General features: G+C 47.3%; 1 protein-coding gene across 3 annotated transcripts in view; it reads left to right on the forward strand.

Moving 5' to 3' along the window:
• The window catches only part of DERL1 (derlin 1), a 44,320-nt gene that overhangs the window by 15,138 nt on the left and 1,951 nt on the right, over positions 1 to 27,231 (forward strand). Inside the window, exons 3-8 of one of the 3 annotated variants that reach the window (XM_028105615.2) lie at positions 1,243 to 1,307; positions 2,374 to 2,400; positions 2,977 to 3,072; positions 4,442 to 4,494; positions 6,310 to 6,420; positions 14,690 to 15,601. In XM_028105615.2, the coding sequence (XP_027961416.1) occupies positions 1,243 to 1,307; positions 2,374 to 2,400; positions 2,977 to 3,072; positions 4,442 to 4,494; positions 6,310 to 6,420; positions 14,690 to 14,732 (395 nt within the window). In that variant the 3' untranslated portion in view covers positions 14,733 to 15,601. Of the gene's footprint in view, positions 1 to 1,242; positions 1,308 to 2,373; positions 2,401 to 2,976; positions 3,073 to 4,441; positions 4,495 to 6,309; positions 6,421 to 9,822; positions 11,667 to 14,689; positions 15,602 to 27,231 lie in introns of those variants that run through there. The other 2 variants (XM_028105613.2, XM_028105614.2) reach the window with 2 other exon arrangements.

Genomic DNA, 27,231 nt, shown 5'->3' on the forward strand with positions numbered 1-27,231 from the left:
TAGGGATCCCCTACCATTAAGCATACTTAACACTGGGGCTAAAGTGTGCCTTTGAGATACCAGGGGAGAAATTGGGGAAAGAAGGAGAGACTTCTGCTAGACACTTGTTTTATTATTTTTATTTTTTATTCTTTCAAGATTTAAGACATTTTTTATTTATTAGAGAGAGCTAGTGTGACCTTACGGTCATTTGTTTCTTATCTCTGCCTCTTTTCTAGTCTTCCAGCTGAAGGCATGAGGAATCACCCTGAGAAGGGAGAGCCAGACCAGTGTTGATTATTCTGTCCAGAACTGAGACAGAGTCTGGTATATGGTGTAGTAACGAAGGCACTAGACTAGTAATTAAGAGTTCACCCTGCTTCTGACAAGCAGTGTGACTCTGGTCATGTAACTTTTGTCCTCTTCTGTAGAAAGGGGGTCTTTCCTTTCTACCTCCCTGAAGGTGAAGAGTCAGAGCCTATGGGAAGGTTTGGCTGTGGTCCCGTTCCTCCTCTCTTTCAGCATCGTTTTCCCTTGCTCGAATGTAAGCTGGAAGGAGATCGGATCTTCTCGGAAAGCCCAGTGTCAGACCCAGTGGTAGTGTGTGTATCTAACAACAACAGTAAGAACCTCCCAGCAGAGTCATGCTGGAGGAATCACGGTGGTAGGCAAGGCAGATGGGCTCCTCCCGCATCAGAGCTTATGGTCTAGTGGAGGGGGAGAGGATTACCCTTTACAGATGTGTCGTCAGGTCATGAGGAGAGCCAGGAAGGAGAGGCCGACTGGTGGGAGGTCTTCAGGGGTTGGGATCGCAGACGCCCGTGGAACTGACTCTCCTCCCCGTGGGTCTTTTAGCCTGCGGTGGTTGGGGAGCATGTTCCTTACTGGAATTCAGTTAGGAGAACACAGATTAGCCTTGCTCAGTTGACTCTAGTTCAAGGCTTTGTTAAGGACATGGTTTTATATATTTTTTAATTTATTTTTAAAGAGTGTATTTTTAAGTAATCTCTGCACCCAGCGTGTGGCTTGAACCCACAACCCCGAGGTCAAGAGTCGCACACTCTACCGCTCTACCGGCTGAGCCAGCCAGGTGGCCCCGGGCATGGTTTTAGATGTTTTAAAAAATTTTCTTTGCTTGAGAGGAGAAATTTAAAAATATTCTCATGTTGGCTTTCTCTGTAACTTTTTGATGTATTTCTCTACATAGGAATCACTTTGTTCTGAAATTCTGAACCATGACATTTGGCTTATTTTTGTTTCTAGGAGCTTTTGATGGGAGGCCGGCAGACTATTTATTCATGCTCCTCTTTAACTGGATTTGCATCGTGGTATCCTTTAGTCTGTTGTTTGGGGCCAGAAATAAACCATTATTTGCAGGTTTGGGGAAGTAGACAGTATTCTGTACAACAGTTCAAATTATAGTATTTGCGTCTTTGTTTGCTACAGTTAATAATTACGAATAATTAAAGTTTGTTTTTAAAGCTGTAGTAAATCACAGAGCCCTTGAGTGATGGCGTTCTCTTGCCATTGTGGGGTTTTCCACATTTGGTTGAATTTTACTGCTGTCCCTCTTCTTGTTCCCAGTTCTGTGTTCTCATGTGTGACAGCTTGTTGACTGCAGCACAAAGAGATTCCGTGCCATGAGACAGCTTTTGGAATCTGTGCTCCTTCTCAGAAAATTAATTTACGAGCAGCATCCCTTTCTGACTTCGCTGCTGTCCTTGTCTTTGGGGTGTACACAGTAGCTCGGTCCCTGTGTAAGGCCCTGGCTCTGGGAAGGGGCCTGCTCGGCTCTCTTCCAGCTGCGGACCTGTGCATAACCAACTGAGCCACCCAGGCGCCCCTGCGAACCTGTGCAGATGGTGAGGGCAGCAGAGCGGGCACGATGGCTCAGTCTGTGCCCAGTTGGTGAGTTTAATATTGCTCTGGGGCTTAGCTGCCATTGAAGCTTGGCCAGGAGCCAGGACATGAGGCGCTTTGGATGCCCTCCCCCTCCTTTAAGGGAAGGCAAAAAAAAAAAAAAAAAAATTGTTCTGGACCTCAACTATGCTGTGGAGCCCTGGGTGTGAGTAGAATCCTTAATTTGTTTCCGGGCACAGGTATCTCCATCTTCCAGTTGAAGATGAGATGCTAAAATGCAGGGCAAGGCAAAGAGGACGCAAGGGGGCCGACTGAGGCACATGCCGGAGGAGTTCACGTCTCGCATTTCCTTGTCATCATATGGTATAACAGAATATTCATAATGGAGATTATTAGATATCTTTGTGTTCTGGGATATTTTAAACAACCTGAACTCTAGAATAAGGGTTTTCTTTCAGAACACAGGAATGAAATGAACTGATGTGAGGTGCACAATGCTTTGTTTGTTCCTGATCTTTAACTTTATAAACCAAGATTACTGGCTTAGCGATGGATATGCAGGTAAGTGTCCCTTGAAACTATTTGCCCTTTTATGTGTTTCAGATTTACAATTAGTGGCCTTTGAGAGAAGCTTGGATTGCATTGACCCTGTGGTTAATTATGTGGCATTTTGAAATTATAGAATTACAACAACTTTTGTTTTGAACATCTTACATGAATTATCTAAACCGTTACTTTCCATGCTCATTTCAGGCTTTTTTGTTATGTTTGTGCATCGAGAGTAATGGTTCTCTAGTATTTTCTATGCATTATGTGGATGTGTATTTTTTTTAATTGAGAATATATAGTAAGTAAAGTTTTACTGCCTTCTTTTTTTTCGAATAACCAAGCTTGACCCTGATATTTCTGAATACACCTAAAATAATTGTATTTTATTCCAGGATTTTGTAGCATGCATTGTATAATTGATTAACTGAAAGGATCAGTTGGTAATTCTGATCATTGAATTTCTTTTTGGTTTTTGAATAGCCATATGAGAATTTGTTTGTAGGGGAGAGGTTAAAAAAAAAAGATTCCCGCTGAGCCTGTTTGAAGTGCTTGTGGAGCCTTGTTTTTACATGTTGACTTCTTTTGCAGTTGCTGATGATTCCTCTGATCATGTCAGTACTTTATGTCTGGGCCCAGCTGAACAGAGACATGATTGTGTCATTTTGGTTTGGAACACGATTTAAGGTACTTTCACGTAATTGGAAAAATTTCCTTTTCATTTGTCTCGGCAAAATCCTTCTTCAGCTCAGAGATGCGCTTTCTGACTCGTCCAGAAGAGGTCACTGCAGAGCAGTGTACCATAGGCAGGCCCCTCTCCCGGGCTCAGTCCCCTGCCTGTCTTTAGCCAACCTGGAATCCTTTGCTGACTGTTCTTACTCCCTCTGTGCTTCAGGCCCCTCAGGCATGTGACCCTGAGCGATCTCATGTCTGTGTGTGTGATAGAGAGGGGGAAGGAAAGATACTAATGGGGAGCAGTCTCTTAAAATCTGTTCTTGTCATTCCCTGTAACATATTTTACACTTTATCTAAAACAGTTTTTGTCCCCAAACACTTCCCTTAGTGCCTTTGCTCACAGTTTTCCACCAGGAACATCTTTTTTATTTTCTTCCTCTTGTAAATCCTACCTGTTCTTCATTTGAGTTGGGACTGAACATACTTCCCGGTCTCCTGCCTGGAATTAGTCGTGCCTTTGGGCTCTGCAATATGTTATGTTTCTCTTATAGTACTTACTGCATTCTGCCTTCCAAGTTCTTTATATACAACCCTTTCTTTACTCGTTCATGAAGTTCCTCGCAGCTTCCTTACCTCTTGGTATGATGCGTTGAATCTGGTCTGGTCAGAGGCTCAAGTGTTGAATTCAGCTGGAGAGCTTTCTCACTGGGGAGAGTATTAGTTCAGGGCATCAGTGTGTAGTGAGATAAAAATTCAGAGTAATTTTGTGAAATACGCAAAAGAGGAACCTAAAAGGATGGGGTATTTTTAGTTCATAGGTAGCAGTTTCCTAGTTGGAGTCTTAATGTGGTTCTCTTATGGGTCATGTTTTCATCAGCGTCCATAGGACACCCATTTCCTTTGTGAAACTCTGTTAATATTCACTCAGAGGGGCATGTATTGTATCTGACCCTGGGCAAAGTACTTTGTCTCTCCAGTGACTAATATATGAATGAGTATAATTTTATTTTTTTAAAGATTTATTTATTTATTTTAGATAGAGCATGAGCATACAAGTTGGGGGCAGAGGGAGAGGGAGAATCTCAAGCAGACTCCCCACTGAGCACACGGAGCTCAATCCCATGACCCTGAGATCATGACCCGAGCCAGAACCAAAGAGTCGGACACTTAACTGCATCACCCAGGCGCCCCTCATTAAGTATAATTTTAGATAGGAAGTTTTAAGTACAATAATGCTAGATTGGTTTGAGAAATTTTTGCAGTGACTTTCCAGAGGATTTATATAAAGCTCTTATCAGTATATCTTTACCCATTCCAGCCCCCTAGCAGCTGTATCCTTTTTAGGTGTGGTTATTCATGTTTGTGTGTATTTTTTTCCTAGGCCTGTTATTTACCTTGGGTTATCCTTGGATTCAACTATATCATCGGAGGCTCGTAAGTGATAGTAGATTTACTTAATTGGAAACAAATTCTTAGAAGACTTCCATTATTCTTTATCTTCCTTCTCTAATCTTTATAAACTTTAAAGAAGTTCAGCATTGATGTATTGGGACCTTATACTTAGGAAATACAGTTGACCCTTGAACAATGGGGGCTTGGGGTATCAAGCTCCTGCATAGTTGGGAATTAGTGTATATTCTTTAACTCTCCCCAAACTTAACTGCTAATAGCCTCCTGCTGACCAAAGCTTTACTGATACCATAAACAGTCAATTAACGCATTTGCTAAGTTATAATGTATTATTGCATGTATTATATACTGCATTTTTAGAATAAGGTAAGTTAGAGAAAAGAAAATATTATTAAAATCTTAAGAAGAGAAAAATACACTTACAGAACTGTACTATACTAATGAAAAAACTCCACGTATAAGTGGGCCCACACAGTTCAGCTCTGTGTTCAAGGATCAACTGTAATTTCATTTTGATGTAACTGATTAAATTGCAGGGCTTTAAGCACATTTAGCATTGAATGATTGTTATTTTGTTAGCTCATCATTAGGTACTGTGTACTTCCATTTATGTGTTTTTGAATAAATATTTCTGGATTCATTGTCCAGATTGAGCAAACAAGGAACTAATTTAATTTGTGTCCGCGCTTGACTCCTCTAAGAACTATGTGTAAAATTACTATGTTTTTTACCCTTGAGGCATTTCCAGGATGCCTTGAAGACTGCTCGCCAGTCATCGAAATGCAAATTCTCAGATGGGAAGTAGTTTTGTAAGTGGTTTGATAGTACAGAAGTTTTAGCCAAATAGGCTCAGATTTCTAGACTGGAATTGGAGCTGAGAGGAAAACCTTCAGTGCATCCAGTCAGAATTTTAAAAGGAAGATATCAAGATGCAACTGTTCTGTGAACTCCCACTTCCTATGCTACAAAATACTTTAAATGCTTTAACAGATTTTAATAGTATCAGTTCTTAATATGTCTGACATAGCAACTCTGTGTGGTCCTAACGTCTGCCGTGTAGTGATAGAAATGAGGGAATTGAGCAAACAGACTCTGTTTCGAGCGTAGCAAGTTCTGAGCGTGGCACAGCCGCCCCGCTGCCCAGAAGGGCAGAGTCTGGGAGTAGCTGCAAATGTTGATTTGTCGCTGACGGGACGCCTGTGGCAGGAGAAGACGCAGAAGGATATGTGATAGTAGGAGTGGATCTATAAAACCTTGAAGTGGCCTGTATGTAAGCGCTGGGAAAACCAAAGGTCAATGTTTATTTTAGGATTACAGGCAAAGGTCAACTGTACAAAGTGATCTCTGTGATGTCTTACACTCAAGGATGCAGGAGGCGAGGGAGAAGTGTGTGGCTCCAGGAATGGGGAAACGCGCGTTCCCTGCCCCCCCCCCCCCCCGCATTCCCATGCTTCTCTCTTGCCACCCTTCTGACTTGCCCAGGGTTTGCAAACACGGTATTTATGACTGAAGCAGTCAGAAGCTTGCTTTGTAACTTTCCTACTCTGGAGGCAGGAAGTAGCAAAAACAATATTTGGAGGATGAGCTGGGGCTTGAAAGAGCTGTCAGAGGGCATCTGGTCTCGCAGAGCACAGACCCCCGCAGGACCGATTTCCCCTCCCCTCGGAATACCTTTGCTGCGCAGACTACAAAAGGGCTCATTGTGGGCCTGTCACAGGCTCCCAGGGACCAGAAACAGGCTGCCAGGAGGGCTCTCTTCCCTGGCCTACTGGGTACTACTGGCTACATCTCACTTGACTGCTTGAAGGGCTTCAAACTAATTTGGCTCTTTGTTTGCAGGGTAATCAATGAGCTAATTGGAAATCTTGTTGGACATCTTTATTTCTTCCTAATGTTCAGATACCCGATGGACTTGGGAGGAAGAAATTTTCTTTCCACGCCTCAGTTTTTGTAAGTGTTTTTTTGTTTTTGTTTTGTTTTCTCATTGAACAGCCATATTACTGCCCGTGTCTTAGGCGTCCTCCTCAGAACTCCACGAGGGGTAGCATTTATGTCTTTGGCAGACGGAGAGATGTGAGCCGACAGACTGGCCCTGGTCACACAGTCCCAGGAAGCCAGGGATCAAAGCCACAGCTCGGTCGTCGCCGTGGAGCCCTTTCAGCTGGGGGCTGCTGCTGACCCACGGCAGGCGACACTGGGCACAGAGTAGCTCGGATGGGCAGGCGGGGCACTGTGCGAGGCTCCGGTGTGGGCCGCTGTGCGCCAGCATCAGTTTTACACAAGATTTGGCCAGAGAAGAGGCAAAGGGGTTCTGTTAACCCATTGGTTAGCAATCCCAGAGCTTTTTCTATGAGCTATTATAGAACAGAAAATTTGGGGGACTTTTCAGAGTGAAAGTGAGAAACTTGAGGTTCGTATAGTCCAAGCACCCGGGGAGTGTGTGCTGGTTCTTTGTCTGCTTTTAGGGTTCACTCGAGTGAGGAGGCTGGGGGCACTGCTTTGGTTCTGAGACAGACTTGGGTTGGAATCCCCTTTCCCTCATCTGCCAGTTTTGATCATCGGGGTGGGGTGGGGGGGAGTGACTTAATAAAACCTCTGAGCTTCACCTTGCAAATCTGTAAGTTGAGGGGCCACCCTGTCTCCCACCACTGCAGGTGGTAAGGTCCGCTGTTGGCCGCGGGGTGGTGGGTGTCCGATAGATATGAGCTCTTAGCTTTGTTCCTAACGTTGGGGCTGGGGTGGGGCGTTACGAGCCAGAGGAGGTGCTGACACACTGAAGCATGAAAGTAGCTGGCCATTCTGTCAGGGAAGCAAAAGGCAGTTGAAGAAGGGACCAGTGAAATTGCCATCTGGGTGTCCCAGCCTGCCCGGCGACCGTGCCTGATCCCCAGTCGGGGACATGCAGTCCTGGCTTGCATTGAAAAGCTTCAAGAAAACAACCCTTCCACACATCTTGCTCATTTTTAATGTTTTGTGGTTCGTCATTCTTCTGAGGGGTCAATGAGAGCAGTAAAACTTGAGGAGGCCCCTTCTCCCCCCACCGCCTTTGTCAGTCAGGGGTAGGTTTTTGAAAGCCTCCTTCTGTGAAATAGAACATACAAACAGAGAAGTACACTGTTATTTTATTTATTTATTTATTTATTTTTAAGTGCATAGAAAGAAACTTGTTTGTCTTCTGAGCCTTGAGTTGCCTTCAGGCTAAAAAAACAAATGACCAATCTGCTTTCTAATTATCAAAGGACACGATAACAGCAGGTTTGGATTTTTGATCTAGGTTTATCAAGTCAGATGGCAGATGCATCAGTTAAAAAAAAAAAACAACTTGGTCCTTTGGTGGGTAGCCAACAGTTCTTTTACTTTAAATGGCCATATTTCTGACTTACCGGCTTGGAGATATTTCTCATTTGCAGGCAACAAAGTATATGAGATTCTAGCGGCAAAATCCAGGGCACACTGGAGCCTGCCTTCCATTTGAGCGTTCTCTGTTGGTGGAAAAGCCCTTCTGTTAAATTTTGCATAAAGATCAGATGACAAAATGTAGCTCTTTGCAAAAGCAGTAACTGCTTTGAAATTACCATAAATTTTTGTTGATTATGTATAATTGGGTGTCTTTTTGTACTAATTACTTGCATTTAATTTCACTATCCGTTTAAGCAGTGGAGATGGCTTCCATATTGTCTTATAGTACGAAGCAAAGCAAGACAGCCCTTTTTAAGTGTTCTATTTTATTATACACTTTGGAGGAATATTATTGTCCCGGAACATCAGGGATATTGAGAAATCAGGAGTTGGAGATACATTTTGATTTAAAGACAAAGCTGCGTTTGTTTAAAAGAGAAGATGGGAGTTCTAGAATTCTAAGATCGCTGTTCTGCGTTCCAGTTAGAAAAGTAGATCCTCTTCTGCACGCAGTTATTTTTCTGTTTGAAAGGGGTTCATTGTCTGGTTTCGGCGGGAACACGAAGGCGTCAGGGATGATGTAAACAAATGAGGACTCCAGTCACGAACTGCTGTCACCTGAATGGTGCCCCGTGTGTCCCCTCAGCTGCAGTTCGAGGCCCGTAGTGCAGGGAGTGGTGCAGGTACCAGCTCTGGAGCCAGGCTGCCTGGGTTTGAATCCTGACCGTCAGTCTTGCCTTGGTTTTCTCATTTCTAAAATGGGATACTAATAATAGTGCCTGCCCCATAGGGTTGTGGTAAGTGGAGGTGAATTTGTGCCCAGGCAGCACCCGCCATACGAGGTTGGTCGTGCTCGGCCGGCTCTTTGCCACGGGCAAGTCACCGCTCACAGGTTGCTCTTGGTACCATAGGGGATTTGAGCAGGGGTATTGGGTGGTGGTCTCTGCCTTCAAGCACACATTAAGTAAACACTTCAAGTAAACATTAGGATCTAAGTGGAATAGGTTTTTTTTTTTTTTTAAGATTTTATTTATTAGAGAGAGAGTGCTTGTGCACCAGCAGGGGGAGGGGCAGTGGGAGAAGCAGGCTCCCTACTGAGCAGGGAGCCTGATGCGGGACTCGATCCCAGGACCCTGGGATCATGACCTGAGCCGAAGGCAGACGCTTAACGACTGAGCCACTAAGTGGAATAAGTTTAAACACATTCTCAGTTTACTAAGAGTCAAGGGAGGGCAAAACGCTAGAGAGCACAGACCTGGGTGTAAGTTTTCTTAGCTGTTCTGTGATTCTTGGCTTATTAATCTGTCAGGTGGGAAATGGGGTGTGCCCGTTGGGGGCTTCAGCTCTCACACCATCTTGGAGATGGAAAGAATGCTGTCGGAGGGGAGATAAGGAATTCACATGAAAAACCCAGCCCAGACTCCAAGACACAGAGTGGGCATCTCCAGTCCCCCTCGGGGACACGGCTGGGAGATGTCTTGTGGGCCTCGACACTCAGGCTGCGGCTTTGTCTTTTGCACGTGCATTTGTTTTGTATGCTTTGATCCAGTTTGATCCGTATTTAGATACGTCAAAATGCTATATATAGGTGGCTCTTTCTGGTTGTTGGGCTTGTGGGAGTAATATTTTTGTTTCCATACTGTTCTGCATGAATTACTTTTGTAATCAGAAAACAAATTTTTTTAGAGTGTGAATTTGGCTGGAAATGGAGTAAATTTAAGGAACCCGAAAAGTGAGTACCGCCTGCGGCCAGGGCATTGAGCGAAGTGCTGTGAAAAGGCAGAGTTAAGTAAGCCCTTGTCCCTGGCCTTCCGTTGGCCGGACTAACGTAATAGAGTGAGACAGATGGCATGGGGACAGCAAGAAAGGAAGAGGCACTGAGTGGTCAGATCACTTCATGGAAGTGATGGTGTTGTTTCTCTCCCTTTGTTCCTCCCCCGCCCACGACTCCAGGTACCGCTGGCTGCCCAGCAGGAGAGGAGGGGTGTCAGGATTCGGTGTGCCCCCTGCTAGCATGAGGCGAGCTGCGGACCAGAACGGCGGAGGCGGGAGACATAACTGGGGACAGGGCTTTCGGCTTGGGGACCAGTGAAGGAGCGGCCTCGGGCCGGCCCACCAGCCACTCCGCTCAGATGAAGTTTCTTCCCAGTGCTGGGTGTGCTTAACAACTGAGTTCTAGCAAACGCTGTTGGACCCGACCCACACTGAATGTAGTCTTACAGTACAAGACACAATTTTTTAAATCCTGAAGAAAAATATAAGTGTTCCTCAAGTTTCGTGATTCTCATTCAAGTCCTTACTGCTAGGAAGAACAAATATCAACCGTGCAAATTTCAGAACTGACTATATTTTTTTGGTGTCTTCTCTTCCTTTTCTGTCTGAATATGGGGTTTTGACAGGTCCCGGTCTGCTGGCGCCAAGCAGGGCACGTGGGGTTGGGTCACCAAACCCTTGACAAAGGGACTCTTACCTCTTTCTCGCACACACGCCTCCCCCCTTCTTTTCCCAACCCCCGCATTTGCAGCTAGAGGAGGTTGCCCATAAAATGGTTCTGCCTGTGACAAGCTCTCTTTTATTTATTGACTTCTGCTAAGGCTTGGTCACAAAGAACTTGTCCACCATGTTCCCCCCTTTGGTGGCAGAACTATAACAATAGGGGAGAAGACTGGACCAGCGGATGGAGAGCTTCGTCAGCTTTTGGAATTGCTGTGACCTGATGTCAGGTGCAACCATTTGCCACCTCTACAGATGTTTCTTATAACAAAAAAAGCACCACTGTGTCAGCCAGGGCCACAGATTGGTGTCAATGAGGCATGAGGGTGGTTGCTAGGCAGTTTTTTTTTTCCTTAAGTGAAGTGATGAAAATTACAGTGGAGCTGCAGAGGGGCTAGGTGTGAACTGTGGTGGGCATAATCCCTTTGCATCTTGTGTAGGGCATACTGGTTTTGTACTACCCAGAGTAGTTTGGATTGTGTTGTGCTAAAAGTTCCATATCGCATTTGCCACAGGGAGTCGCTCTCTTTGAGAGACACCTGGGCATTGATCACATTTCATTCTCCTTCTAGATACATGTTCATTGAATAGTGTGGAGAGGAGAACCTTATACCCTATTTAAATTGTCTGTTTCCCCCCCACCCCGCTCCCCTTTTAGTGGCCACGTGCTTCATTTAATCATGAGGAAGGTGAGCTCCTCTGTACAGAGATCATATCTTAAGAGCTAATACAAGCGCAATCTAGCTGAATCCCCTAACTTTGGGTTGTGATGGCTTTAAGAATCATTTTGTGTTTGAGGGTTTTTTTTTTGAGCCGTGAATGTACAAGTCACGAATGTACGTCAGACCAGCGTAAATACCCACAACTTCTTTTTCATAGGTGGGCTTTTCCCATCAGAGCTAGGCTTATCCCCCAATAAAGTTTTTTGAAGGCTTTGGTGTTTCACAGTTTCTTATTTTATGTTTTTAGTCCGAATGCAGCCTGCCAGGAGCAGTGTTGAGTGGTGGCCACCATACTTGGAGTCCGCTAGAAAGGCTTTGAACATTTTGATTGGTTTCTTCTCAGGAAACTTTGTGCTCTAACAGTATGACTCTACTTTGCCCCACCCTTAAGCGGTAGCGATGTGTGTTCTCCCAGGAAGTGGGGATTTGAAAACAGCTCGTTTTTAATAAAAGTGTGTGGGTACCTCTCCATATTTAATTTATATGATAAAATGGGAGGCGGAGAGAATCTGAACCTTAACTGTCGTATGTTTTTGCTGTTGACCTGTGGCCACAATAAAATTTACTTATAAACTTTTAGAAGCCATTATTCCTGTGGTGTTGCATGCGCACTCACCGTACAGGGGCGGAAACTGTGTGTGTGAGAAGGTTCTCACGGTAAGTGAGCTCAACACTCTTGTATGCCCTCTTAACACTTCACCTGCCTGCTAGAGGTAGCTTTGGTAAGGGTTACAAGTATTCTTCAGAATACCTGTGTTCAAGGCAAAACATTCACTAAATTCTTCTCGAACACATTTAGGGAGCTGATAATTTTGTCTGGATGACCTGTCTTTTGGGGATAATTTCAGCTAAGCAAGCTATTTGAGATTTGACTTGGTGAGACAAGACATGCCAGTGGATTCTCTTAATGAGTGAAATAAAAATCCCTATTTTGTATAAAGAGCTTCCCCTTTTGTAACCAAGCCTTTTTATCGGTAAAACTTGTAAATTAAAATGTACAACTTGACGGTTGCCTGCCTTAGGTCTCCATGTACCTACTCGGCTGCCTCTTTTAGATATGACGTAATTTTTGGAACCCGTCCTCTCTCGGGCATTTAGGAGTGTCCAGGATTTGTTGCTCTTCCAGTGACACAGCCCATTTTAGTACCTACTTCTGTTCACATCTCGGGGAATATCCGTAGGATTCATTCCTGGAAGCAGAATCTCTGGGTTTTGATTTTAACAACCATCGAGGTAGGAGTCCTATCCAGTTGTAGTGTGCTTTATGGCATTTCTGTAGCCCATGGGTCCGACTCCTGGAACCCTACAGAAGGAGCTTAATCCCCTTGCCACGGAAGAACCTAGAGACTAGAAGACAGGTGCCATGACCTTAGTGAGCTTTCTCTTTCTTGAGCATGAACCATCCACATTTGTATGCCAGGCCTTGGGCCCTCTTCATTCATCACAAGGTGGGATGACGAGCAGGAGCAGTGCTGCACCCCTCTCCTGGTATTGGAGAAATTCCAGAAAGAAAGGAATGATCCTGCATATTTCAGGGGACAGCATATCGCCAGTATCACTGTGTTCTAAGCTGCCTTTGAGTAACACTGACCGAGTAGGCGATGCCGGTTGCCAGCGCGTTCATTCATGGCGACTCTGTTCCTGAGGTCCCTTCCCCTTTAAAATTCTCAGCATTAATTTAATAGCAAAGCTTCACCTTGGGAAAAATCTAATCCTCTCTGTTTGGACTTTACACTCTTAGGATCTTGGAAGGCGGGGTGGAGAAAACGTGCTTCCTGCCGGTTGACTTGTTTGCTCTCCAGAGTGTCCCTGGGGTTAGGGGAAAGGATCATGTCATGTAGTTCCTTACACGTATGGAGAAAGACCAGAATGGTTTTCCACACATAAGGGTAAGGTCCCCTTACCCTCCCAACTCCGGTAGGGGAGAATCCTGTTTTCAGTGGCACACCTGGGTCCCAAATGTGCCAGGTACTCTCTGCCTCATGCAACGTAAGCCTCCAATCTATGCTTCCCAGTCTGCCTGTCCCGGAAAGTCACTTGGGATTTTTTTAAGGGCGCACGTTTCTTGCATCGCTCTCATGCTGCATGTTTTTAAAGTTTCTGCTATTCAGCTGGGTTTGGGAACCCGCTTGTGACATAGGGAGTATTATCCCCATTTCTTAGGTCAGGAAACCTCCGACTCAGAGTGGTTAAGGCACCTAAGGTCAAGCAGCTACACGGTGCCAAAGACTAGATCCTGAACCCAGCTCTGAGTTAAGATCTCTCCGGCTTCCCTGCCATTATGGAAACCAAAGTTCAGCATCTGGCATGAAGTGACAACAGAAGATTCTTTTCTTGCCAGGCCAAAGGCAGGGCAGAACGTTCGGAAACTTGAGTTGGAGGTATAAATTAGCTTTCTCTCATCCCTAGGGGGAATTGCCTTGTGATTTGCAAAGGGAAAAAATTTATTTTTTAAATATATAAATTACAAATATAAAATATATTTTTATGTAAATATATTTATATAAATTATATCTATAATAAAAACTCGGTGTCTCTTGAGTAGTGCTTGGGCAAATGCAATTAGGACCAGCTCCCTGTCTTCAGGGTGTGTTCTTTCTACTGGACGGGTTGATAGGTTGAGTAGGAATTTGACCTGTTCAGTGAAGGGAGACAGCTAAAGGTCCGGTCTCCCAGGAGTCTTAGAGGACTTCTTGTTAATACAGGGGAATCCTAGTTCCCTGAAAGAGGATTTAGAGGAGGTTGGAGATCCTGGGAAGACTGGATTCAAAGTTAAGATACTTTTAAAAAGCAGTCGAGCAGCTTCTGTCTACAATGGGTAGTTATCAGCTAAGGGGTGTGATACTTGTGATTGGGGCGAAAGGAGACTCCGTGTGGACTGAAGGCAGGTAAGAACACTGGAAGACTAATGGAAGGTATAAATTTAGCTTTGTCTTCCCTGAGGAATTCCCCTGTGGCCTGTACAAATGCATATGCGCTTAGAAAGGAGAGACCCCTACCGTGTCACCAGGGCCAGAAAGACCCCCAGGGAGTGTGGGATTAAATTCAGGTGCAAGGTGTAAGGATCACCCGGGAAATGTTTATTAAGCTCAAGTTGTCACTGGAAGCTTTCATCTGACCTAGATGAATTTGATCCCTCTCTCTTCTCTCTCACCCTGTTGGCCTTTTTCTGAGGCCTGGCACTGGTACAGTGCGTGTCCTTGTTAATTAAGGGCAATCACTGTTAGCTTAAGGGAGACTTTAGATTTTGATCAAAACTGTCGTGATGCAGAAGTCGCAAACCCGGCTCTGAGGATGTAAGATGCATCTGTCACCACAGCATGCCTTCAACACCCGTGGGTGCCCAGACCTCTCACTGGGTAGGAGGGATTAGCACTGCCACCATTTAGGGTTCTTTGGTGACAGGTACCCCCAAACGACTCCGGTTAGCTTCAGCGAAAGAAAATTTATTGGATATAAAGTACCTCACAGATCCCAAGGGGCTGCTGAGCCACCTGGCATGGAAGGGGTACTAGGGATTCAGGGATTCTAGAAACGAATCTGAACGACATCTGCTGGGCCAAATCAGCTCCATTTTTTATTCTACGCTTGCGTTCCTCCCTTAGGGTTCCATTCCCAAGTCTTACTGGCCTACCTTTGACCTTGTGACTCCCGTGACTAGGAATTGAAGGAAAGACATTTGACTGGCAGTCCCATTAAGACTCTCTGCAACGGGGGAGTAGTCATGTTCAAAAGCAAATCAAAGTGCTCCTGCTTCATCAGAAGGGGAGGCAGATGCTGGACGCCTGAAAAGCCCTGGTTGGCCCCTAGCGCCTGTAAACCACATGTGGCCTTCTGGAAGAGTCTCTGGCTTTGCCTCATTCCAACCCAGGAACAAGTCTCTATTTCCCCCCATCTCCTCCCTCAAGTTCATCTCCAGAGCATTAGCAAGCAGTGTGGATTTTGCTGAAAATTTGGGGGGAAGAAGGTGAAGAGGGTTGGCGTTGAACATCAGAGGGATCAGTAAGTCCGGACACTTCTTGAGAGGAGAGACCGAGTCTGTGTGTGTTCACTCTCACATCCCCAGTACCTGGCACAAAGGTTGGCATGCACAGCCTTCTTGAGATAAATGATTTGTTGAAGGAATGGACCCATTTCATAACCTAAATTCTCTTGAGCTGTCAACTGGCTTCCTGCCTTCTCTCCATCCTTTCCCCATGTGGGTCTTCCAGTCCCCTCTGTCTTGGTCACTTTAGCTCTGGCTCCAAAACTCTGTATTCAGCAAAATAAAAGCTTTGCAGTTAATCAGACCTACCCATCTTGGAAAGGCTTATTAAAGCTGTTCACCAGATACAGAGCAAGACTCTGGGTCAGGGAAGCAGGGGAATTCTGTGGCTAAAAAATTAAGACAATATTGGGCACCTGGCTGGCTCAGTCGGAACAGTATGTTCATCTTGATCTCAGGGTTGTGAGTTTGAGGGTGTAGAGATTACTTAAATGAAGAAATAAACTTTAAAAAATTAAGGTGATTTCATTATGTTTATTATTTCAAATTATTTCAAACATTATTTCAAATTTTTGATGATTACATAGTCCTCAAAATTCAGATATGCCCCCTGCAGAGGGTTGCATGGTGGCCCCCAAAGGTCCGTCCATGTACGAGTTCCCAGAACCTATGAATATGACCTCATCTGGAGAAAGGAGCTTCGCAGATGTAATTAAGGATCTTGAGATGAGGAGATCATCCTGGGTTATTCTGGTGGGCTCTGGATCCAATGACAAGGGTCTTTTAAGAGGCACACAGGGGAGGGATGCCTGGGTGGCTCAGTCAGGTAAGCGTCTGACTTTTGATTTCAGCTCAAGTCATGATCTCAGGGTCAAGAGTTCAGGCCCCATCTGGGGCTCTGTGCTGGGCATGGAGCCTGCTTGAGATTCTCTCTCTCCCTCTCTCTGCCCCTCCCCTCCTCTTAAAAAAAAAAAAAAAAGAGGCACACAGGGGGTATTTGACAGAAGAGGGCAAGACACGGACACAGAGGAGGTGACGTGAAGACAGAGGAAGAGATTGAAGCAAGGAGGCCACAGAACCCCCGATGTCACCAGCAGCTGGGAGAGGCAAGGAGTAAATCTCCCAGAGAGCCTTCGGAGGAAGTGTGGTCCGGCTGACACCTTGGTGTTGGACTTCTGGCCTCCACAACTGTGAGAAAATAAAAGTCTATTGTCGCATGCCATCAAGTTTGTGGTGATTTGTTACAGCAGCCCTAGGAAACTAATTTCCCCCCTAAAGTGCTGTGATAACTTCCCAACGACCTCCTCTCAGTTCCTTAAATGCAGTGTGCCCTTTCCGCCTCTCGCGGCTGGAACACTCTCAACTCTCTCTCTGGTCTAGATGGGGTTTTGGTGGTAATCTTTCCTCCCTTCGGGCGAGACAATCAAACTCTGCCCAAGACAGAGAGAAAGGGTGAGCACCACTATCCTTGAGATCACCTGGATGCATCTCTTCTTTGCTTCCAAAAGGACTTTAATTTAGAAGCCAACCATTAGACGTCTCTTCGCATTCCAGCCAGTCCCTGTCCGCATCTGCCAGAGACCACCATCACTGGCAAACAGTACAGAAATAGAACTTTGGAATCCTTATGTAAGCTCAGCAGGCTACAGGGTACCTCAGAGATTGTCTAGATCAGATTTTCAAATGATCTTTAGGCATGGAACTCTTTGCTCTAATGAAATCTCAGATCCTAAATATAAAAGACAGAAGTGAGGCTGATTTAAATTTGTTTAGCAAGAGAGGGGTCCCAGCTAGTGTTGTCGCAACTTGCCCCTCGTTTCAGGCCCTTTTTGCCCCCCCCCCTTTTTTTGCAAATCCTTTGAAATGTCCCCGACTCCTGTTGTTCAAAATGATTTTTCGAAGTTGGTCTCGTTTTTTTGAGCCATTGCTACAGAGGACAGCTACTTTCCTAATCTTTGTTGGATTTTAGAGGACCAATAAATCACTCTCCCCTTTTCCTCCTCAGTTTGGAGCCAAGTGAAAGATACAGTTGTTAGATAGAGATAAAAATGTTAGCTTCATTCTTGAGAAAAGATGGATTGGAAGATATGTTATAGGAGTGTAGTCAGGTAGATGTCCTAAAACAGAACCGCAGAATTTGAAAGACTGACCTCCCCTAGTCATTGATACAGCGAAGCAAGGACAGGAGTGTCAACTCCTCTAAGCTTACCATGGGGAGAGCCCAGAAGGTGGCTCTCCAGAGACCTAATGGGCTTCACAAGGGCTAAGCTCAGTTCCTTCCTTGACTCACCAATCATGAGTCTTCCCTTTGGGGGAAAAATTAAGAGTTTCTGGTTTACTTTTCCTTCCTGGGAAATTTCCTCTCTGTGGCAATGCAAGGAATGAGAAACCAGTATTTCTCCCTAAGAATGTTCGCTTCCACTCCCATTTGCAAGGCAGAGAAGGTTCCACTTGGAGACCCAGGACCCAAAGGGCTTCTTTTGAAAGGCGTATTGTGTGTGAGTCAGTCCGGTTAGACCTATCGCTGTAACAAGCAATCACCAATTCCCACACTGCACATCACAACAGAGATTTCTTTATTTCTTTTTCAGATTTTATTTATTAGAAGGAGAGTGCACAAGCAGGGGGAGTGGGAGGGGGAGAGGCGGGTTCCCCGCTGAGCAGGGAGCCCGACGTGGGGCTCAGTCGCAGGACCCCAGGACCATGATCTGAGCCAAAGGCAGATGCTTCAGTGACTGAGCCACCCAGGTGCCCCCAGAGATCTATTTCTTGTGCAAATCACAGCCCAGTGTGGGTAGGCACGTGGGATGGTGGGGCCACGGAAGGGGAGTGGAGAAGGGGGAGGGAGTTTTGCTCCATGCAGTTATTCAGGGACTCAGTGTCCTTTCAGTTAGTACAAGGATTTTAAACTTTTTTTGTCTGTCATGGTACGAACTGTCGGCAGCTCCACCATCTCCCCGGACCTCAGAGTACGCTGAATCCTTGGTAGATGGTGAACACCTCGAGGAAGAGACAGCGAGTGGGGGATCATGCGGGAGATTTTAGGGGCCAGGCGGAAAGTGGCACACATCGTTTCTGCCCACATGCTGTTGGCTAGCACTTAGCCACGTGGTCCCAAGTACCCGCAAGGGAAGCTCAGAAACCTAAGTCTTCCTGACGGCCTATGTGGAACAGCAAATGAAGCTGAAAGAACGCAAAGCATTTTCGCAGCACAGGATCACATTCCCATAAACACAGCCCGGCCAACCGATGCAATTCTATGGTCGTTCAAACCTTTACTAAGAGGTCCAACGAACAGATCTGCTACAATGCTGCTATTTTTGTTTTGTTTTTTTCCTAAATAAATATTGTTGGGACGCCTGGGTGGCTCAGTCGGTTAAGCATCCGACTCTTGATCTCAGCTCAGGTCTTGATCTCAGTGTCGTGAGTTCAAGACCTGCGTTGACCTCCGCACTGGGCGTGGAGCCTACTAAATAAATAAATAGGTAAATAAACAAATAATAGTGAATATAATTCTATACTGTACATTTAGAAAAGTTCACACATCCTAAGTGTACAGCTTGATGAGTTTTTACAAACTGAACACACCTGTGTCACTAGCGCCCGGGTCAGAATACGACCTCTCAAGCCCCTGGAAGCCTTCTTGAACCCCTGCCAGTCACCAAGCCCCCGAGGTGAGCCACCGTCTTGCCTTGTCACCACATAAGTTAGTTTTTGCCTGGTTTAGAATATTCTATAAATGGAACCATACCCTACCTCTTCTCTTGTGTCTGGCTGCTTTTACTTAATGTGATGCTTGTGAGAGTCGTTCATGGTGTGTATAGTTGTATTGCTTTCATTCTGGTTGCTGTAGAGCATTCCACAGTATGAATGCACCATGATTTACTCCTCGGTGCTTTGCTGATGGGCAGCGGGCTAGTTTCAGGCTAGAAGGAGCAGTGCTGCTGGGAACATTCCCCGGGCCCATCTTCTGGGGGACATACGGACACATATATCTGTTGGGTAAGGTACCTATTCGACCTAATTCTTAGTGAGAATTGCCACATCTCAGAGTACGTGCACATCCAGCAGTAGTACAAACTAGCGGTTTTCCAAAGTGATCGTCCCGTGCTACACTCCGCCGTGGCATGGTGTGTGAGGACGCCAGCCTTCCATTTTCTGCCTTACCCCAGCACTTCTTAAAATCCTCATTCTGCTTTGCTCTATTTTGTCCCTCACACCTGAGGGTGTGCATGAGCCCCCGGCGCCTCCTCTCCATGAAAAGTCCCCAAAGGGAAATTTTTGAATCTCCACTTTTCCCCTTTGCTCTCTTTCTCTTTCCTCGCCTCCAGTGTGGTCGCTCTGAGCCCCTTTTCCGGATTCTGCATCCCTCAAATGTGGGCGCAAGCCCAGCGGGAAGCGAACCTGTGGAGAGGAGTGGGGGCGACGGTTGGAGGGGCTGGGGGCGGAGCTGAAGACGTGGAGATAAAGTTTCCTGTTAGGGGTTGGGGCTGGGACCGCTCACTCATTAATGATGTCTGTATCTGTCACACAGAGAAAGGGAATTAAAGACAACCCTTAACATCATTAAGATGAAATACCTGGCAGCGCCTGGGGTCTGATTAATATTCACAACCACATGGCGTGTGATCGGAGGGGTTAGCCGGGCACTGAAGAGGGGAAGTGACTCCCCAACACCCCCCCCCCCCCCCGCCAGCCCCTTAGGGAAGGGAGGGCAGCAGGGTGAGGCCGGGCACAGAGCAGCAGGGCCTGCTGCAAAGGCACCCGGACACTAAGAGTCACCCCTGTGCTGGGGCCTTGGAGCGCTCTTGCCCAAAGGTCACCGGTCACAGCTCTAGGTCCCCCGGTGGTCGCCCTGATTAATGCTCGCCCCGGGCGGGCCCTAGGGCAGGAGACAGAGTCCAACGTTCCCCACTCTCTTGAGAAATGCATAATCATTAATCAACATTACTGGGCCCCACTCAGACTAAGTGGCCTCTTGTGATTAGGAATGGGCCCTTGAAAAATAAAAACGCAGTCTTTTAGCATTTTGAGTGTGTGCATTTGACAATGGCTTTCTTGATAGCAGTGGGGGGTTGGGAGGGGAGCTTGCTGTGCAGTGCCTGTGGGGTGTGTGTGTGTGTGTGTGTGTGTGTGTGTGTGTGTGTGTGTGTGTGTGTGTGTGTGTGTTGGGGGGTGCGGGCCTGGCTTCAGGTTCTGAGGAACAAAGGCAATTGGAGGAGTTATGGGTTTCGCCTTAGTGGCAGGAGATCGTCCGCTTTGCGGGGTTAATTCCGGCGGGACACCTTTCCCTGGGCAGGAACTGGAATCTCCAGGAGTGCTGAGGGCAGTGGGGGCTGGCTTGCCGCTGGGACTTCCAAGTCACAACTCATGACACACCCGAATGCCCTAGCTAGAACGAAAGGATCGGCTCCTGTGTTGGAAGGCTGTTGTGAAAATTAACTCGGGTAGTATGTGTAAATCATTTGGCTCTCCTCAGAAACATTCATTTCCCTTTCCTACCCAACCATGAACTGATTTCACCCTCACAATTGCCCTCCGATGGTTTTACTGTCCCCATGCTGCAAATGAGTCCCCCCGGGGCGCCGAGGAAGCAGATGCGTCCCCTTCCCGGGGAGAGGCATCGACACCTTCTGTGTATATTCAGCACGGAATTGGGGGGGGGGGGATCTGGCAGCCGTGGGCAAAGCTGACGCTGCCCTCTACCAGCCTGGTGACCTGGAGCCACGTTTAGGACCTCACAGAAACCTCTGAGCTCTACTTTCTTCAACTGTATAAAGAGAAGAGGGAGACTCACTCCCTACGATTATGGTGACACCTCAGGGAGCTAATGTTTGGGAAGCATCTGGTACAAAGACTGTCCACAGCGATATTCGTTCGCCTCCCTTCTTCCCCTTTCCTCCAGATGAGTCTTCAGTTTGACCCGCACAACCGGCTGATGGGGTTGGTGCTATGGTTGCAGATAAAGAAACTGAGGCCCAGAGGTGGTGACCCTCTCTGTCTGCCATGTCACACTTCAGCGAAGCAGTGGTAGTGTCCCTTAGCACCAGCCATTGGGGGGAAATATTTTTTTTTTTAATCACTTTTTTAACCCCTTACCAAATCTGAGCCGGCCTCAGTTCTGCTCCCCTCATGTGACTGCCCAGCACGACAATGTACAGGAGCGCCACGTGTGAGGATGCTGACTGCTGCATCATTGATCATAAGCCTAACCTAGAAGCACCCCAGTGTCCATCAGCAACAGAATGGGCGAATTGTGGCTTGCTCCTCGGGCGGAATACTAGACAGCTAGGAACACAAGCAGAGCCCTGCCATAGAAAGCAACATCAGGGAATCTCAGAAACGATGTTGCACAAAAGAAGCCAGATGCAAAATAATATCTGCTTTGTGCTCCCATTTATATACAATTCAAGAAGAGGCACCACGGAGCTCTGCTCTTAGAAGTCAGGGTGGCGATTGCATTTAGAGAGGGGGCAGTTTTTGGGAGGGCCCCTGGGGGTGCACTGGGGGTACTGGTAATATCCTATTTATTGATATGGAGGATGGTTCCCTTTATAAAAAATTCGTAGCCACATATTTAACATTTGCATACTTTTTTAAACTTTTTTTTTTAAGATTTTATTTATTTATTTCAGAGAGAGAGGGGGGAGAGAGAGCATGCAAGCACGAGCAGGGGGAGTGGGAGAGGGAGAGGCAGGCTTCTCGCGGATCAGGGAGGCTGACGCAGGATTCGATCCCAGGACCCTGGGATCATGACCTGAGCCAAAGGCAGATGCTCAACCAACTGAGCCACCCAGGTGCCCCATTTGTATACTTTTTATAAGGACATTACACTTTAATTTTCATGTTTGTGTCAAAAGATTGTTGGATAAATCAGAGACTCTTGGGAAGGCTGGGGACTCCTGCTCAAGGCTGACCCCCTGGCACTGACATGCATGACTAGATCTGGTGAGGAAGTGCTCCCACCGAGCAGTGGAGGGAACAGTCCCACCACCGTGGCACCGGCTGCGCCAGGAATTGGGTCTGCCTGCGGCGGGAATGCTGCTCCGACGTGAGCACCCGTTCTCCGACCGACCGACCGACTGACCGAGCGGGCCTCACATGGATGCTGCAAGGGCCTTCTTCCCTCACATCACTCGCTTCTGTTCCAGTAGCTCCTGCTGTTAAATTTGTGGAGCCCAAGCCCCACTCCCAGCTGCAAGGGAGCCTGGCTGGGTGAGAGCTTAGCTTCTATTTTGAGGTCGGGGGCAGGAACTCCTCACACGCGAGGAGACTGCCAACAGGTGCAGGTCAGAAAGCACAGCCACTGCTCCCTGTGCTCGGGGCTCTCACAAGGGCCTTTCGGAGACATTCCCTTGTTCTAGTGGCCCTAATGGTGTACAGATGCTGTCTGCCGGTGCTCAGCGGGATACCTGCCCTTTTATCTTTTTTCTGCCCTGCCAACACAGAGAAACTACATTGTCCAGACTCTCTTGGGTCCCGGTTAGTTTTTGCAAACGAAAGGCACCTGTGTGTGACTGGGAGGCGGGAAGAAGGAAGAAGGGTCAGGGATGTCTGGGCTCATGGACTCTGGGTGATACCACTCTCTTCCCTTTGTGCCTTCAACCCTCCCACCACGGGTCGTGAATTTTCTGTGGTCACCCACCCCCGTTTTCCTGAGGGACATGGACCTAAAGGTCATGGGCTGGGGTTCAGACACCTGGGTGTGTGAGGGCTGGCTGGGGGGAGACTCGAGCCTCAAGTACCCCACTAAGGAGGAGGATTAGGCAGTACTTACCGTGTCGCAGGAAGGGCCCAAGCAGCGACTCCTCACCGGGAACTCAGGCTGGAGGCTCCCCTGGGCAACGCCAGAGGCCCAGTGTGTGTGATGGAAACCAGCATTGCTGGTGAATCAGCGTCAGACGGACCCAGGGCGGCCTGCTCTCTGCCACCTCGCAGTGGCAGGCAACCCACCTTCTCTGGGCCTCTGGAAGTGAGAGATTAATACCTACCCCGGAGGGTTAGGGTTAGGGTTAGGGTTAGGGTTAGGGTTAGGGTTAGGGTTGGGTTAGGGTTGGTGCAGGGGAAGCCCTTTGCAAATAGAAGGGAGTGGTTTTTCATGCAGAGGGAGCACTGTCCACACTCCCCCCCAAGTGACCTTGGCTTTCTCATCCTGCTGGCTGGAATCTATCCCGCAGTGGCTCCCATGAGAGAAGAGACACTCATGTGTTCACTTGGCCTGGGTCAGTCACAGGCCTGGTGCTGTGCTGGGTGCTGGGGTTACAGGGATGAAAAGAACTTGGTTTCTGCCCTGAAGGAGCCCTAGTGGGAGACACGGGCACGCAGTCTGTCGATTAAAGCTCCCCAGGACCTGGGGGTGGGATCGTGGGAAACTTCTAGAAGCAGGGATTTCCAAGTTGTGACCTGACCGAGGATCAGGATCCTCCTTAACTAGATCAAGGAGCGGGGCTAGGGTCAGAGTGTCAGGTGGAGGGACAGTGTTTGCTCAGGTCTGGATGCAAGAGGCATGGGGAGCTGGAGGTGAGTGTAGGCAAAGGGAGGGAGTGGGGAGCAAAGGGCTGGAGGGTGAGGGAGGCCAATCATGTCTTGCCAAGGGGATTGGACTCACTGGGCACACTGTCTGCCCCAGGAGACACACAGCTGACCCTGGGCCCAGCTGCAGGCTGATTTACAAGCTCCCAGCGCCAGGAGTGACTGTGTCACCTGTTCTGAAATCCGAGGCACGTCAGGCTCTGGGGTGAATGCTCTCTGTGCCTTTGTCCCGTGTTAACCTGAGCTGAGAGGAGAAGCTGCCCCTGGCGACCCTGGGGACTCTGGCCCTGACCCTCTGCCCCCCAGCGAGCAGGACAGGTCAGGACTGGAAGCCGTCGCCTCCTGCTAGGACCTTCTCCACCCTCTCCCGCCTTTCGCCCTGCTCCTGGTCAGATGCTGATGCCCTCTCTCTTCATACTTGTCAGGCCCGGTGAGAGCAACTGCTGTGATTTTCCACCTGCCTTCCAGACAGGTGACTTTCATAAGGAGACCAGAACAGGCTCATGGGATGTTTCTGTGGGACAACTGAAGGTTGTTCTCTCATCTGAGAGTAAAAACCGGTCAGCTCTGCAAGGAGAGGCAGATTAGCAATTAAGTAGAATTGAAAACGAGGAGAGAAAAAAATCTAAGCCTGTATCAGATTGATTCTGCTAAACCCCGCCTCCTACCATCTCCTGTTTGTGGGTTACCCTTATGTGTCTCGGATCTCAGTTCAGGTGGCACCTGCTCTAGGAAGCCAACCATGCCCCTGGTTTGAATTGACGCCTCTTGCTCTGTTTTTTTCCAATTCTCTCTGTATATGTTATTGACTTGTTTGCCTCCTGCATCAGACCGAGCTCATTTCGTTTAACAAGAGTGAATCAGACACTTCCTATGTGCCGGACTATATAATTAGGTCCTGGGTGGTCAAGGATGAACTGGTCAAGGTCCTAGAGGGACCTATGATCAAACTGAGGCACAGACCGTGGGGCCCATTTGGGGCAGGGCCAGCATGTATCAGTTTTGTCTTCCTAGCCATTAAAGGACTCGACACAAAGTAAGCATTCCAAAAGTGAATATTGTATGAGTGGTGTTGGCACTGCGGATGTATTTTTTGAATTTGGAGGAAGATTTGTCCTTCATTATTCCTTGAGCTCTGAGGACTGTGCGTACTTCCTGCTTGCTTGAGCCCATCAAAGATGAGATGACTGTGGTTTCTCATAACTTCTGTTGGGCACAGTATACCAGGGATAATTAACCTCTTATGGCTCAGCAACGTTAGGAATAAGTGCATTGATGGTTCTACCAAAGACAACTTTGATGCGTGGCTGCAGTAATCATGTGTATAGTTTAAAAAAAAAAAAAGCTGGTTCTGGAGTCATAATATTTCAGTTTTGGTCCTGGATGTGTAACTAGCTAGAAGATGATCTTAGGCAAATTACTCACGTAAAACAAGAGTTGGGGGTGCTGGGTTAGATGAATTCCAACACCTTGCATTTGGGTGTCTCTGAATCAATGGCTTGTTTACCTGGATTCCTGGCCAGAATCCACTTGAGTCCATTTGAACTTTTGCCTTCCTCAGGCTGGACCTCCTCAGGTGACCTGGCTATACCATGCCCTTGCAGGACTACTGCTTTCTGCTGGGCATGCTGCTGAAGGCAGTCAGCATCCTAGAATGCCATGACATTTGAAACAGAAATGTACACCTGAGCGGGTCTGCATCCTCCAGGGTCCCTCGCCACTGCCTTCTGCTTGGGCTTGGCCCCGGTAGACAATGGCAGGAGACTGGAGAGCCGGAGGAGAGGGGATGCCGCCTTTCTTCTTCATTTTCTCTTTCTTTGGTCATGTCACCAGCCACAGCTACATCTGTGACTCCAGCCACGGTGCTAGCAATCCCTGGGTTCTGGTACAACTCTTCCTTCTGCTGTTCCTTCCGCCCCAGAGGGGGTAATGGCTTCCCGCTCTTGCTAGGCTCTGGGTGCCTTGCTTGTCCCCTGAACCCTGCCCACACCTATGTGAGAGGCCCCTGTAATGAAGTCTCTTCCATCGAACCACCTGTGGGTCCCTCTTGGGCTTCGGACCACCCAGTGCTATACCAGCCCCAAAACTCCATTATGCAGCCTTTATCTTCCTGTTTTACACCCAAGGGAACCAAGGCTCGGAGAAGTTGTGACTTGCCCCAAACTACAAGATTTGAATCACCTGGCTTCAAAGTCTGGGTCCTTCCTCCCCTGTTGTGCTCAGCACGTGAAGTTTCCATCTCCTTCCCTGTCTCCAGGCAGAGTGGCTTCTAAACCCTTTTGTTCTTCCTCTTTTTCCTTTCTGGCATCTTGGTATAGGATATGAGTCTATCTAGGTCCTAACTTTTATGTCTAGAAAATGTCAGTGTGCCTGCATGGACTCTTAAATCATCCATGTTGGCAATAATTGGTGTGAGTCGTTAGTTTAAACCGACTCTCATGATCGGCCCGCAGTCAGCTCACACAGGCAGGGAAACAGGCTTCTAAGGAGCTTTGTTCCAGCTGCAGGGATAAGGCAGGGATGAAAAAAAGACAGCTGACAGCCTAATGCCCCTCTCTCTGACTCAGGGAGAATCCTGAGTCCTTGAGATTTGGCCTTGACCTTGGCAGCCAAAAGCCTCTCCCCTCATTTATCCCAAGGAGATAGTCAGAGAAATGGGAGAAGAATGAATAAAGATTGAAGTGGCAAAACAACTGGAAACAACCTGTGTGTCCATCGGCAAGAGATTGGTTAAATAAATCATAGTCTGATATTGGAAATGGCTCCTTTAAAAATCCACTAAAACTAAGCTGCGTTTGTTGATGTGGAAAAAATGTCCAGAGCAAGTTGTGAAATGAGAGGAGCAGATTATAAAACGGTGTACATGGGCGGGGGGGATGCCGTTTTTATAGAAAATAATCTTTATTGTTTTGCTCTCTATCTCTATAGCCAACCTGGCCATCCTATGGTCTCTAAACTTTAGGCCCATTGACTCCGGGGACTGCTTCCAAACACATCTGGCAGGGCCCATTTCCCCAGTCCTATGGGGGAACTCCTAGCCAGCCCTCAAGGCCCATCCAAAATGCAACTCCTCCTCCCTTCTTCCCACGCTCTGCCCGGGAGTGCTTTGCTCACCACTGTGGCAGCTCCCACTGGGTTGGGATGAAGTTACTTCCTGTCTTCCTCAGGAGTGAGGCCATGGTTGGATTCAGTTTGGGGGCTCCAGAGCTCAGCCCCTAGAACATGCTCTGTACATGGTTGTTGAATCAATGGCTGACATCTGGTACCTCCTGATGTGTCACACGTGGAGACCACAACATCTTAGGTCTCATTCCTGCCAGAATCCTGGAGGATTCGAGAATCAAGTCATGGACACACTTGCGCAAATGCAACAAAACCACGTATCAATGTGAAAGACAAAGGCCGAGAAACTGTTTCAGATCGAAAGAGAGCAAAGAAGCATGACACGTAACTGCAAAATGTGATTCAGGATTGGATTCTGGAAACAAAAAATTGGTATAAAGGGCAATATTAGCCAATTGGCAGAGTATAAGTTGTAGATAAGAAAGTAGTATTTTAGCAAGGATAATTTCCTGAATTTGATAACCTGCTCTGTGGTTATATGGGAAAACTCTTCTATTGGAATTCTGT

Source organism: Eumetopias jubatus, unplaced genomic scaffold (genome assembly GCF_037043125.1).
Source record: "Eumetopias jubatus isolate StellerSeaLion01/CBP00866 unplaced genomic scaffold, mEumJub1_p1.0 scaffold_4, whole genome shotgun sequence".
Lineage (NCBI taxonomy): Eukaryota > Metazoa > Chordata > Mammalia > Carnivora > Otariidae > Eumetopias > Eumetopias jubatus.